A 13,889-nucleotide genomic window follows, 5' to 3' on the forward strand; every position below is an offset into this window, starting at 1 on the left:
ATTTTTCATGAAATGACTTTAAACTATCATTAATATAATTAAGCACTATTAAAGACAAGAAATCCTCCAAAAAGAGCCTATACAAAATATTTTTTTAAAACAAAATCAATCCAATGTAACTTTTAACAGACATATTGTTTTCTTAGCCTTATCTCAAAGAAACCAAACATACACCTTGGAAAAAAATATCAAGACTACAGAAAGTTGGTCGCGTTATCACAAATACTTCTCATTCCAAGTTTCTGAAGTGGAAAAGGTCTTCTCTCCAGTTTGCAATACAGACATTAATCAATTTGACCTGTATTTTATATGCAATGACATTGTGTAAAAGTTTGAACAAATTTGGTTGAATACTTTACAACTCATTCGGTCATTTGGAATTTAGAAAGGGAAAAGACTAACATAAATGATCACAATAATTACAAATTTAAATATCGCAGGTTTTTCTTCTTTTTTAAAAAAAAAAGTGGGGGGTCACAACTGAAGTTAACTGACCTGAATTTATAATCTATGAGTTTGTAATTTGATACAAGAACTATGCACCTACATGTAAGCACAAAATAAATCCATGACTTAGTATCAACTTAGTTAAAATCTATAGAGCTTTCCACTACAAAGAAAAAAAAATCTTATTCAACTTTATTTTCCTTCAGTTCATAATTTCAATATCTGACCATAGAATGAGAAAATTATGGAAGACATATCTAGTGTTCAACTATTTTACCACATAAGAGAAAACCTTCCTAGACAATATTGTCTATTATCTTAAAAACCTTTTCACAAGAAGGGAAAGATAGTACATGCTACACTTTACATCTAATTTTTTACACAATTTTCGAAATTCACGAGAAATTATTACACTATACTATACTATACTATAATACAATAATAGATTATTCTTTTCTTATTTAAACATCAAACAAAACTACAAATCTACTGACTGGATCCATCACAAAGTGTTAATAATGTGAACAATACAAGGGGAGATTACCTCCGGACTTATGTCCGTCAATTTTAGACTATGATGATGTGGCAATTGAAGTCTCGTGTGACGAGCACCAGCGTCAGATTGTGATCGTGAAACTCCTGCACTTGGCTTTTTATTAAAAGTGGCAGGAGTCGACCCATGTTTTACATGAATGGGTCCTCCTGGCGGAATCTGAGGGGTAAAAAATACATTAAGGATGAAAAGTTATTCAGGCACTTCACAACAAAGGTTAAAGGTTGGATGATATTCTTTTCAATGAAAATATTTTTTAAATGTATGTTTAAAATAGTAATCAATAGAAACAGTCTGCGCCTTTAAGTGTCAGTCCCTGTAAGAATCATGCAGTAGGTGAAACACGGTGTGAAAAAACCCATCAATTTGATAGTGTAATTTGACTATCAGAATCATGGAAAACAAAATTTTCCATATCATGCTGCACCATTGAGTTATAACTTCATAGAAATGCACTGAAAATGAACATTTCAAGGAGAGTTAACTCTGTCAAAAACCTCATCTTTCTATGATTCTATAGAAAATTTTCTGAGCAAAGCCAGTGATGCAGAGATCAAATAATGGTCTTTTCAAATAGGGTATGTAAGTCTCGTCATGTGACTCCATGGTTTCATGAGAATGGGTCCTAATCTATTATTCAAATAAATAGAGGTTTGTAATTTTCAGAGCGTTGGGTTCAGTATATAAAAGCAAAACCTATTTTCATGTCAAAATACCAATAAAAATGACAAATATCTATTTCTACACAATAAAAGAGTGAAGAAAAAGCTTAAAATAAAAGATTTTGCAATGTAATACAGCGTTTCGAGATCCCAGAAGTAATCAATAAAATGCAGACCAGTCCTTGGATTTCAATACATTCTACATCAGAAATTCCGGTAAGGAAAATGAAACTAGAACGAGACTTACAGACCGTATAATGAAAGCATCTTGAAGTGAAATTATATCGTCAGATCGGTGGGTTTTTGACATGCATGTTTCTGATTTTTCTAATTTTGCCAGATTATTACAAATACTTACACTTAATTAATGTACAGACTGTAAATATGGATTTCATTTTAATGACCTAAGGAAGGGAATGAGCAGTGTTACTTTTCAGTTACAAGACTGTAAGTTTGAAAAGCATGGTGGGCCATAATTTACTCATCTTTCACTAATAATTGGAATGTTGCTAATTCGACTGGAGAACATGTTTAATAACAAAAACAATAAACAAATGTATGTAAACAGATTTTAAAGCACACATATCATGAAATAAGACAACAAACTGTTCTATCAAAGATAATTACCCAAGTAGAAGCAGACTGTGACTGCTGTTCATATTGCCCTAAATCTGGTGACGATTCACTGTGATGGCCCTAAAATGATATAAAAAGACAAATATCAGTACCAAAAATGTTTTTTATGTAAGTTTTATGACAATGAAACCTGTCTAAACCATATCCCTTTTAGATTGTGGTATTAGTTAACACAGGTGTTTGGTTTACCCAGGTTCAAAATACATTTTAACAGCATAAAATGACTTTTAAAAAGAGTTTCATACTCAGGGTTCAGGTGTTCAGATTAATCAGGGTTTGGTTTAGACAGGTTTTCACATTATTCTGGGTTCAGTTTAGACATGTTTTCAGATTAACCAGGGTTCATTTATAAAAGGTTTTCAAATTATTCAGGATTCAGTTTAGACAGGTTTCACTGTCATGTAAAATAATACTTAGCAGCTAACTTTGTTCATAGTCAATTGTTTTACTGTTGTTTTCTATGTTCTATCTTGGGTTACTACTGTGATGCCAAAAAAAATATCCGCATTTTCCAATGACAACATTGCACCAAATCAACTGTGACATTGCGGAAACACAGATTAACATCAGTTTTGAACACCTCAACAGTACTTCACATCTTTCCCTAAAGGACTCATTGTGATATTTCCTGTCATGACCTCAAAACTGCCATTATTCTGACAATGTTATCGGCATCTAAGCCAAAATGGCAGCCACAACTATGTGTGAGCATTACAAGCATCTCAATATCAGTAAAACTTTAATTCTTTACATGTTTATCATTTTGATGTTTAAACAATCACTGTATATTATTAAAATGTAGGCCTATAAAATTTATCTTGATCACAATATTCAGATAAATCATATGTTTGTAGTTCATGCTAAAGTATAAAATATGTTTTTGAAATGTTGTTTAATTGCATCACATTCATGGTTTTTCTCCCATTAAAAAAAGTTTCAAAGACATTTCTTGTAATAACATTTCAGAAAAATGTGTTTTAACGGAAGCATTTTTGTGAAGTATTGCCACATTTTTCTGTCTGACTGAAACTTGCATTTTTAACCATTTTCAGCAGTAAGAAATGATAAGCACCACTTTCAAGGCGAATTCAAGCAATGCATTTCTACTGTTTTAGGTAATATAGACTTCTAATTAGGTACATATCAATGTAAGAATTTGGCATGGTGATAATATCTTACGAGGGTGAATACTGTCCCTAGCAGATATTATATTACAAGAGCTTGGGAATGCAATATATTACTCTGCAAGAGATAATATTCCCCTATATATAAATGCAATAACTCTGCATGAGATAATATTCCCCTATATGTAAATGCAATAACTCTGCAAGGGATAATATTCCCTATATGTAAATGCAATAACTCTGCAAGGGATAATATTCCCCTATATATAAATGCAATAACTCTGCAAAGGATAATATTCCCCTATATATAAATGCAATAACACTTTTATAATTTAAGAATTGGCTATGATAAAAATTTTACCTATTGAAAAATAACAAATTTTCCATGTGCATATTTTGTTTATTGCGCTTAGTGATATAGATACTATGTTTGATATTGAACTATGGTAATTATTATATCAACCAAAACTTTATACTGCAAACAGTGAAATTTTCGAGGCAGTTTAATATTCACTATTTCAATGGAAAGATCTGTAAAGCAAAAATTAAACTGTTGCAAATATTTTCTTTGTAGATCATTGTAATTTGACTTGAGAAACAACTGTGAATTCAAAACTGTGCGAAAAAAGATTTATCGCCAAAACAAAAACAAAAAAAAATGCATGAAAAATTTCAAATTCCTTCTGAGCGGGAATATAATTGATAAAAACTGTAAAATCCTGATTTGAACAAGTGAAATTTCACTTCAAAGCTGAGGAAGATCAGGTCTGAGTTTTTTCCATCCTTGACATCTCATATGAGCCTTACATATGTAGATAATTGTTACCAAGCAACACCAGGTTAGAGTTCACAAGTTTTTTCTAATAACGTTTAAATATACATGTACTTGGTACATTGTGACATGCTACACATCAACCAATCTTAATCATAGCATTTTCCAAAAGATTAAGAAGATATTTTAGTTTATCATCAACTATATTTCAAAGAATAATAAACACATTTTTTTAAATGTTAAGGACAAACATACCCATTGAAAAGAGGCTTACAGCGAGTGTTATAGAAAACTTCAACGATTAGATTTGGTCGTTCCTTGATTAATTCAAATTCACCTGATGAACTTCCTTAGGTACTTACCTGGACAAAAATCAAACAGATTTGAACTTCATAATAAACGTAGCTTTAACTTAATATGGACAGACCGTCTGTGACATCCTATGTATGTAGGATGCAAGACCAGATTTATGTAAGGCTAAAAAATATTCTGGCTGAAGTGACAAAATCTGTCGGCACAGAAGTAGACGACTGCGTAAGTGCTGAGGTGCTATTTTGTCTTTTAATATGACAAAGAGCTCAGTCAATCATAGCCAATCTTTATAATGCTCAAGAGATGATGAGGTGAAATCAAAATTAATCCTGTACTCCTGCAATTAGTGGTGGATAACTATAGTTTGGTGAATTTAAAATATTATGGACAGAACGTCAGCAATGTCTGCTATATCAACATGTTAGACTATTGCGGAAGTGCAGAGGTGCTACTTTATCTTTTAATATGACATTGGGGTCTGTCCACCATAGACATAGCCTAAAATTATATTACCAAACAAAGATTAAAAAACCTATGACATAATAGAAAGTTCAAACCTCCATGTTAATTGTCCAGCTAACTACTAAAACATTACAACAGGTAAAAATCATTCAATTAAGGGAAAACAAACTCTGTTCCCTGAAGTTAATAATTTTACTTGCTGTAAATACAATAATCTAGACATTACTCAGGGGTTAACATATGTTACTGAATCCTCAGTTAAAACTCAAATAACACACCATGATGATATTGCAAACATTTTAAATTTCAAAGCATAGCATTTTAAAAATGTCAAACACTCTTGTCACTTAAGCATTGCTAGATTTCATTTTAGTACACTTCAGATCCATCATGTAAGCCATGCTTTCAGCAACTACTTCCAAAGAAAAACCATCATGCCTGTCGTGCTCACATCGGAGACGAGACTTACATGCGACGTTTTCAACAACACATTAGGAGTAAGAACCTTTATCTGCTCTTCAAGTTTCTTGACAAACTTTTCCTTGTCTGCTATTTGTGCACCTAACTTTGCTGTGGGATTCTTTTGGTATTCTTTCTTTGCTAGCTGTAAATAGAAAAATCATAGCAAATCAATTTAAGAATTAACTAGCTTGCTTGCTAGAATTTCTACAACCTTGTGCTTATTTCTATAGACAGTGAATGAGGTGAACACAGTGTAAGATATGATTAGTTTTTAATAAAACTGTTTTGACTAATTTCATGCTCCCAGTTTTTAGTGGAGTCCAAATTGCTCATTTGCTTTTGTTACTTTGTATGTATGATTTTAGTTACTTTATGTTCTTTGTTGTGTATGTCTGTTTTCCATGTCTGGTCATTGTCCCTGGATTGCATTCTTTTGATCACCGCTATAACCTTAGTTCCCTTGATTACTCTTTCAATTAACATTAAGATACAATTCTTACTGGTATTTGTATCATAAATGTGACTTTTTCCCAGAGTTCAGGTTGTTCAGAAAGTTTTCCTATACATGCATGATTCTTTAGTGAACTTGTACTTTCACAACTATAAAATAACAACTATTACAGCAAATAATATGGTTAACTTCAGGAAACAGAGTTTGTCTTTCAGTGATTAAATGGCAATTACTCAATGAACTTTCTTAGGTAATTAAATGGTCAATTGACAAAGGGATTTAAAGTTTCTATCAAACTTAAATTGAAATACCTGTGAAATGATATAAAGAGAAATCTCCATGTTAAATGTCTGATAACTACCCAAGGAAATTCATAAGGTAATGACCATTCAATCAAGAGAAGACTAATGTTATTCCGTGAAGTTATCAATATTATTCTTAGCAATTTAGATTGGCAAAACCATGATTCAAACTAAAATGATCAAGCTAAAAATGAAGACATCAGTAAACAAAGTAGTTGAGTGAAAATGTATACAAATCCTAAAATTCATTGTTGACAGGAGAGATCAAAGTTAAATATTTGTGTAGTTTTATCAAATACTACACTTAAGTAAACATTACTTTGATTCTTATAAGAAGCATAGAATATGATGGTATCGGCTGGTATGTTACAGCAAGTAAAATAATGAAGTTCAAGAAATAGAGTTGGTCTTCCCTAGGTTGCATGTTAATTACCTGATGAATATCTTAGCTGTTAACTAGAAAATGTATTTTTTCTATTATTTCACAGGCATTTGAATTTACATCCAATAGAAAGTTTAAATATCCTTGTCAATTTAAGCACTTAATTACTGAAGGTAATTCATAGGTGATTGTGAGACCAATCCCTTGAACATCATTATTGTATGCACTGTAAAATAAGTACCTGTAGGTCTTCATATGCTGTGTCATGGTAACGTTTCAATTCCTGTACTTTACTCTGTGCTAATTCTTTGGATTTCCGATCCTGCAAAGAGTAAAAGTCAAACTTTTAACTATAATAGCATTCATAGAATCACTGTTTGCAAGCAGCTGTTTATTCTATTTCTATAATTAACTTTTAAAGTTTGGAGCCTCAAATGAGAAATACTAAAACCGAACAGTTTATACAGTAAGCACAGGATAATAAACTTCTCACAAAAAAACAAAATTAAGTTTTGTTATGTATAAAAACGATTGAAAACTGCAACAAAACAATAGCAAATACTATTTACTTTGTAAGACTCTGATTAATTTAACAATTATCCATAAATAAAATGAAAAAACATAAAAAAACAATATCTCAAGATAATGTTCGTACAACAATTCAAAGTAACAATGTACTGGTTAAGTCACTCACCCCCCTTTTTTCAAATTATTATAAACCAACTACAAAAACTCGTCCAATCATATCTCCCAACCTTACACATTAAAGACAAATGATGGCAAATGTGCAACTAATAACATGATAAACATTGTATTTTGGAAGGTCAAGCAAGGAAGAGACAAAAGATAGAATGTTAGACTGTAAAAATAGAAAGAGACAAATCGTTTTGGCTGTGTCCAGCAAGCCATGACGTAGGTCGATCAACGTGAATGATAAACGAGACCAAATTATGTATGTTGGCAATCGTATTTGTAACAGTAATTAATTAACAAGGCTATAAACAAGCGAAGTGTACAGATTGTACATAGGAAACAAGAGTATTGTACATGCCATAGACGATTTGATGGCATAAGTCATAACATTTGACAGAGACAAAGACAGGAAGTGAAATACAGTAAAACCTATCTTAACCCAACCCTGAATAATCTAAAAACCTAGCTGTCTAAACCAGGCCAATACTTTTAAAGTCCCTATATATCAATTTAAATGCATTCTGAATCTTAGTATCCTCAACACCTGTCTAAACCAAACAGCTCAAAATGTTTGCAAAATGGTTCTGTTAATACAATATTCACTGTAATAGCAGCAGGCTAAATCCAATACAATTTCAACCTTATTTTTTATTTTTTTTTTTTTCTAATAATAGTACTCCCGGTAAGAATCATGCAAAATATGATTCATGGGTAAAAACTCTTCATATCATTTTTTTTATATTTAGTTTAAAATGTTATAGCCAATAGAAATAAACATGTGGCTTTTCATATATAACCTGTGCTCTTAGGAGAAAAAAAATGTATAGAATGTAATGAAAAATTCAAAATTACGGGAGATAATACTAAATTACAATAGAAACTATTGGATTTTCTGAGTGGGTTATCTCCTTAGAGCAGACAGATTGGAATGAATTATTATACAATTCATTATATAGACCTATAAAACAAATTATTAACAAAAATAAAAATGTGTAGCCTTTTGGGGGGTATTACATATTAGAGACTTTGTATGATTCTTACAAAGACTCCTACTAAAATAATGAAGGACCAATGAATTGATAGTGTTCTGAAAAGGACATTAACTGGATGTTAATCCAATCAGTATAAATTGAACTGATTTAGAAGAAGCTGGATATTCCACCAAATGCTAAATATGACAAAATGCCATTTCAATTAAGTAGCACTCCACATAAGAATGATGCAAAATGTGATTCATGGTTGGAAAGCCTACATATTTTTATTTTTGTTATTTTGTTTAAAATGTTATAGCAAACAGAAATTAACATGTGGCTTTTCATATAAACCCTGTTCTTAGAAGATAAAAATTACATTAAATTCAAAATTAAGGGATATAACTCTATGATGACACTAAAATACAATTGAAACCATTGGATTTTCTATGTGGGTTATCTCCTAAGAGCAGATAGAATACTCATATAGACCTATAAAGTAACTCAATAACAAAAATAAAAATGTGTAGTCTTTTTGGGATGTATCGCATATTGCAGAATTTGCATGATTCTTACAAAGACTGCTTCTTAAAAGGTTTGATGATACAATATAATAATACATTGGTTGGAGATTTCCCTCAAGTTATTCAATGTAACAAGAACATTAAATCAAGTACATGAACATGTACTAATGTGCAAACTTCTTTTTTTTTTCCAGAGATAATATACATTGCTTTACATTTGTCACTAACATTTGAAGAGTATTTATTAAGTTGTAGGGGAAAAAAAGCTATTTCAGATTCTTACAGGGACATGAATAATGTATATTTGCCAATAGAAGTACACGGGCAAATGTGTCACATATGATAAGCATATGGTGCCTGATTCATATGATAATCATAAGGTAATCATATGACAATCATATGATATTTAACATATGGTAATCATAAGATTATCATATGATTCTCATATGTTAATTTTGGCTTGAAAACATATGACAATCATGTTTGTGAAAAACATGATATCCATATGATAATCATGTGATTATCATATGTAAACAGAAACATATGATTATCATATGGTGCTCAATTTATATGATAATCTTATGATGCAAACCATATGATTCTCATGTGTGGCACATTTACGTGTGTAGCAATATCAGTAAGCATTATCATTTATATAAGGTCCTGCTTTTAAGCTAAGCATCCATAATACGTTTTCCTGTGTGGTATCATATTGGTACGAATTATGTTGAACTTCAGCAACCTAACAATAATTGTACACAAAACTGGCTTCAGTATAAGCTTTTTTTTTTTTTTTTTTTTTTAAAGATATACGCATAAAAAAAATGGTACTGCAACACCTGACCTGGGTTTCATAAAAAAAAAAAATCTCACATTGAGAATTTCCTAATATCAAGAGTTTTTTCTCAAATTTTCAATTTCAAGTGATCTATTTGGTCAAAATTTTGAGTCGAAGAAGGAATTGAGGAAAATCTCAATTTGAGATTTTTTGAAAACCAGGTACTGAGCCTGATTTCAGGTGAAAGTGTAACATCAAGTTGTTGACTAAATAAAAATACTTATGATCTACAATATTTTCAAATAATGGCCGGTCCTCGTAAAGCAAAAGGTGTGTTTGAACACATCATTCACGTTTGACAGTTTTTTCAAATTTCTGCATTAACTGGGCAAAACAAAAAACAAAACAAAACAAAACAAAACTTTATTTGAACTTTTTTTTGTCTGGAAGCACTTATCAAAAATTGTTTCAAAACTAAAAGTATGAAACAGAATATCTTTATAAGACTTAAATCTTTTCAAAACTTTGGACTATAAGCATTATTTTACTATTTTTTGAAGCAATCTTTTCATATGATTCAAATTCCTGCTATTCAAAATATGATCAGAAAACAATCAGAAGTATTTTTTTTTAACTTAATTAGAAAATTGTATGATGCACTACATTATTTTTCTCCTTTCGAGGTGTATTTTATATTCTTGCACCTTATAACATATTGTTAATTAAACTTTTCACCTTTTAATATATTGTTAATTAAACTAAGTGACTGATTACAGGAACATTTCTTAATACTTGTACAGCATTATACATTTTAGCATGTAGAAACCCAGTAGCCAATGTTCACAAAAATTGTAAAATTTGTCTAGATAGAATGCCACAATTTTATTTTCAGTGAAAACCTTAATTACAAATGACTAATTATACACTTGAGACTTTTTATAAAATAGATAACTGAAATCTGGAAACATGGAATTAATCAAAAGTCATAGCCATTCTAGAAAAAGGAAAAAATGAAATGAATTTTTTCCTGCATTCTTAACTACACCATTTTGGCAAAAAGTTATGGACCTTGAAAAGCGATTACCCATTAAGTGTGTAAGCCAAAGACAGCAAAAGAGAGAAAGTAGAAATTTTGTGATGATTAGCAATTTAACATTTTATACATAATACCATGCAGTAACAATTATATAACAGTGAATGTAGACCATCAATACCACATTAGAAAGCAATGCAATGTCAGAGTATATATGGTCTCTTACCTTTGGGAAATTCTGCATACATGGATGGAAAAATTAGCAAATGATTTCTCTCAAAATATTTAATTCTTCAGTAATATACTTCTTATTGATTCATGAATAGAATGATCCAAAGAATTAAGGAACTTCAAACATTTGAGGTCTTAACTTACAAAATGTTCTGTGAACCTCGGCCAAAATGAAGGTACTTTGTCTTTTTCTGATTTTTCCTTTATTGTGTGTCATATACTACTTGAAAAACCACATTCTATTAACCATTGATTGATTGATTGATTATATTTCCTTACACCCTAAGGCACACATTTCATGCTTTCTGGGTTGAGAACTTTCTAAAAAATGAACAGACCCTGCTTTGTTCTAAGTAAGTCTAACACACTCGAGTAAGATTTTTAATGTGCTAGCTCACAGAAAAAACAGTCTGCAGGTAGGCATGTCACCCAATTTGGACAGATTATGTTCAACTCCTATCCAACTAGTAATTACTCTTTTCTCCATCAAGCCATTTAACATTTATGATTAAGTTACAACCACAAACAATAATCAAATTAAGTATTTTCTATGAGTACATATCATCACCTTAACAAATCTTCTATAAAAATTAAAATAGAAATGATTTGACATATTGCTATGGATGACTTGTCTTACCAGTACACCATTTAGATGTATAAGGCTATAATACATTCAACAAAACATCACACATCTCATTGGAGGTTAAATATACTTGGGAGTTGCTAGTAAAGTATTTTAAACCTAACCAGTTATGTCAGAAATATGCAGAGTGTAAAATTTCACTATTAAAGTTTTTATGAATCATATAAAATGATTTTCATTTTCTACAGTATAATCATGTTACACTTTACTAAATTTAGATCAATGGTTTACTGTAAAATTCAATAGAATATTTTAATTTTGACAGAAACAAGCCTGCGAATGACCCGAAAAAATGTATTTGTCTTTTTGTTTCTTTTTTTTTTTTTTAATCAAAAGGTTGACAAACAGCTGAGCTCTAACAAATTGTAAATCCTGTCCCATCCCAAAATTGAAGTGTTTAAAGTTTCTTAACTCTGAATGATAAAATAGGAAATCCATGAAAAACCCACAAGAAATTGCTCTTTTACCATTCTTTAAAAAAAATTACCAAAAAAATTATCAAGAATTCATTAAAGCACTCTCAAGATATCCAACAGGGTGTAAACAGACTGACAGACAACAGTATATCATGTGACACCAAAAGTATGAGCATATACAAATAAGCAAGCTGCTGTCCATGTTTACTCATGCTAACCACCGACTGACAAAAATTCTTTGGACCTTAAGCTGATCAATACCAACAACATTCTAGTAGAACAACAGTAAAATCTTTATACAACATTTCGAAGATTCCACTGTAGACAATATATGACATAATTTACCTTCTCTATTACATAATAAAGTTTTATTCATGAACAACAAGTTGCATACTTAAAGACTTTACAAAAAATGCATTTTTACATGCATTTAAGTATACATGTGAAAAGAAACATGTCGCCCTACGACAATCTGTAATCTTTAATGCCGGCTAAATTGGCAAAGATACATCATTAGAGATTAATTTGGACTTGTTTACAAGTTCCCAATCAACATACACCTGCATAATACAGCACTTATTCATTGAGAACCATCCGAAAAAAGACAAATTTGGAAAATCCCAAGATAAAATATTTTACCAAACAACTCCCAGATTACCAAAATGTTTGGACATTCCTAAACACATGTAATCAAATGCATTACAAGAAAATACCTAAGGTGCAAATACTACAGAAATACATACATCAACAGGAAGTGGTGCTGTGACTCTCCTTGTGGCTCCTCCTGGTGGCTGATCACTGGCTAGAACTGATCCCCCTCCTGCTGGTGGTTTATTCAGTAAGGTCAAGGCAACAAAGGAACCAGCTACAATAAAAAGAAACAATACTTTAAGATTATGATGATTTGGATTGTTATCAAATCACTGACTCTAAATTTAGATGGCAATACTATTAATTTACAACCGTTTTATCACTTTATGCATCTAAAATAGAAACAGTAAGCAACCTTTCAATTTAAGAGACTAAGCATCCTTAAGCAAATCCTTCGGTGCTCAACATCTTTCATGTTGATCATATGTTTGATAGATAGGTCATAAAGAAAGACTTAAAGCTATATCATTTTCGTATAGAATTCAGCCGTGTACACACTTAGAGCATGACCTGGTTGCCTTTCACAAAGATTGATTCTATTTTTGCTAACAATAAAAAATTTTCACAATAATTCAACTTTACTTTCAAAAATGAAAGGTCATGGACTTTTTTTTTGCATCCTAAATTAAAGATCAACCCAAGCAAAGTGAAATTCCTATATAAGAGTATAGGTAAAGTATGGTAAATGAAATTTGAATGGGAAATTGAGGGTCTCAGATCTCAACCGGGGCTTACTTGAGCCCTAGTTTAATGATAAGTTGTTTTTTCTTTATGTCATTTTCATAAAGAAACAAAAAGTGGTCCAGAAGAAGCTGTACAAAGAACCACACTATGGTTTAAAACCAAGCTGGGATTTAAATAATTCTCTCATAATTCCATCCTGAGCTTCTTTAGTCATAGATGTTCAGTGTGTAAGAGAATTTTAAAATCCCCCATAAGACCAACACTAAAAACTTTGTCAAACCCAACATACTGTTCCACAGTTCTTGCTTTATAGATATATGACAAAAACTCAAGGTGAAAATTCTTTAATAAACTTATATAGTAACCAGTGTCATGTTAACCAAATTCTGCAAGCCTACCAGTATTTTTTCCAGCCATGCTTTTCAGGCGGATGGTCAATTTGGAAAAATGAATACATCATTACCAGAAAAGGCCTTCCAAATAATAATCAGGATTTCATGCAAATCATTACCTAGGTTGCTTTTACCAAAATCTGAAGTGTCATTAACAGACGGATAGGCAGTTGTAACAACTAACATGCGTCAAAACGAAGAGTCTGGAAGGTGCAAAACAAAACAAGGGGCATGCTGCCATTAGTTTTTCAATTTTGTCTTATTACTGTTCCCTAAATACAGTCTTGGGTGGACACAGGAACCCGTTC

General features: G+C 31.2%; 1 protein-coding gene across 38 annotated transcripts in view; it reads right to left on the reverse strand.

Moving 5' to 3' along the window:
- Window positions 1-13,889, reverse strand: part of LOC148617168 (rho guanine nucleotide exchange factor 11-like) — a 123,056-nt gene that overhangs the window by 53,971 nt on the left and 55,196 nt on the right. For 14 of the 38 annotated variants that reach the window (XM_088584578.1, XM_088584559.1, XM_088584561.1 and 11 more), the window contains exons 6-11: window positions 12,598-12,719; window positions 10,791-10,802; window positions 6,807-6,887; window positions 5,438-5,572; window positions 2,290-2,358; window positions 992-1,159 (exon numbers count right to left, since the gene is read on the reverse strand). In XM_088584578.1, coding sequence (XP_088440704.1) covers window positions 992-1,159; window positions 2,290-2,358; window positions 5,438-5,572; window positions 6,807-6,887; window positions 10,791-10,802; window positions 12,598-12,719 — 587 coding nt within the window. The remainder of the gene's footprint in view (window positions 1-991; window positions 1,160-2,289; window positions 2,359-5,437; window positions 5,573-6,806; window positions 6,888-10,790; window positions 10,803-12,597; window positions 12,720-13,889) is intronic. The other 24 variants (XM_088584579.1, XM_088584582.1, XM_088584560.1 and 21 more) reach the window with 5 other exon arrangements.

The sequence above is a fragment of the Perna viridis genome, chromosome 5 (genome assembly GCF_037379345.1).
Source record: "Perna viridis isolate PV_CMFRI_1.1 ecotype Kerala chromosome 5, ASM3737934v1, whole genome shotgun sequence".
NCBI classification, from domain to species: Eukaryota; Metazoa; Mollusca; class Bivalvia; order Mytilida; family Mytilidae; genus Perna; species Perna viridis.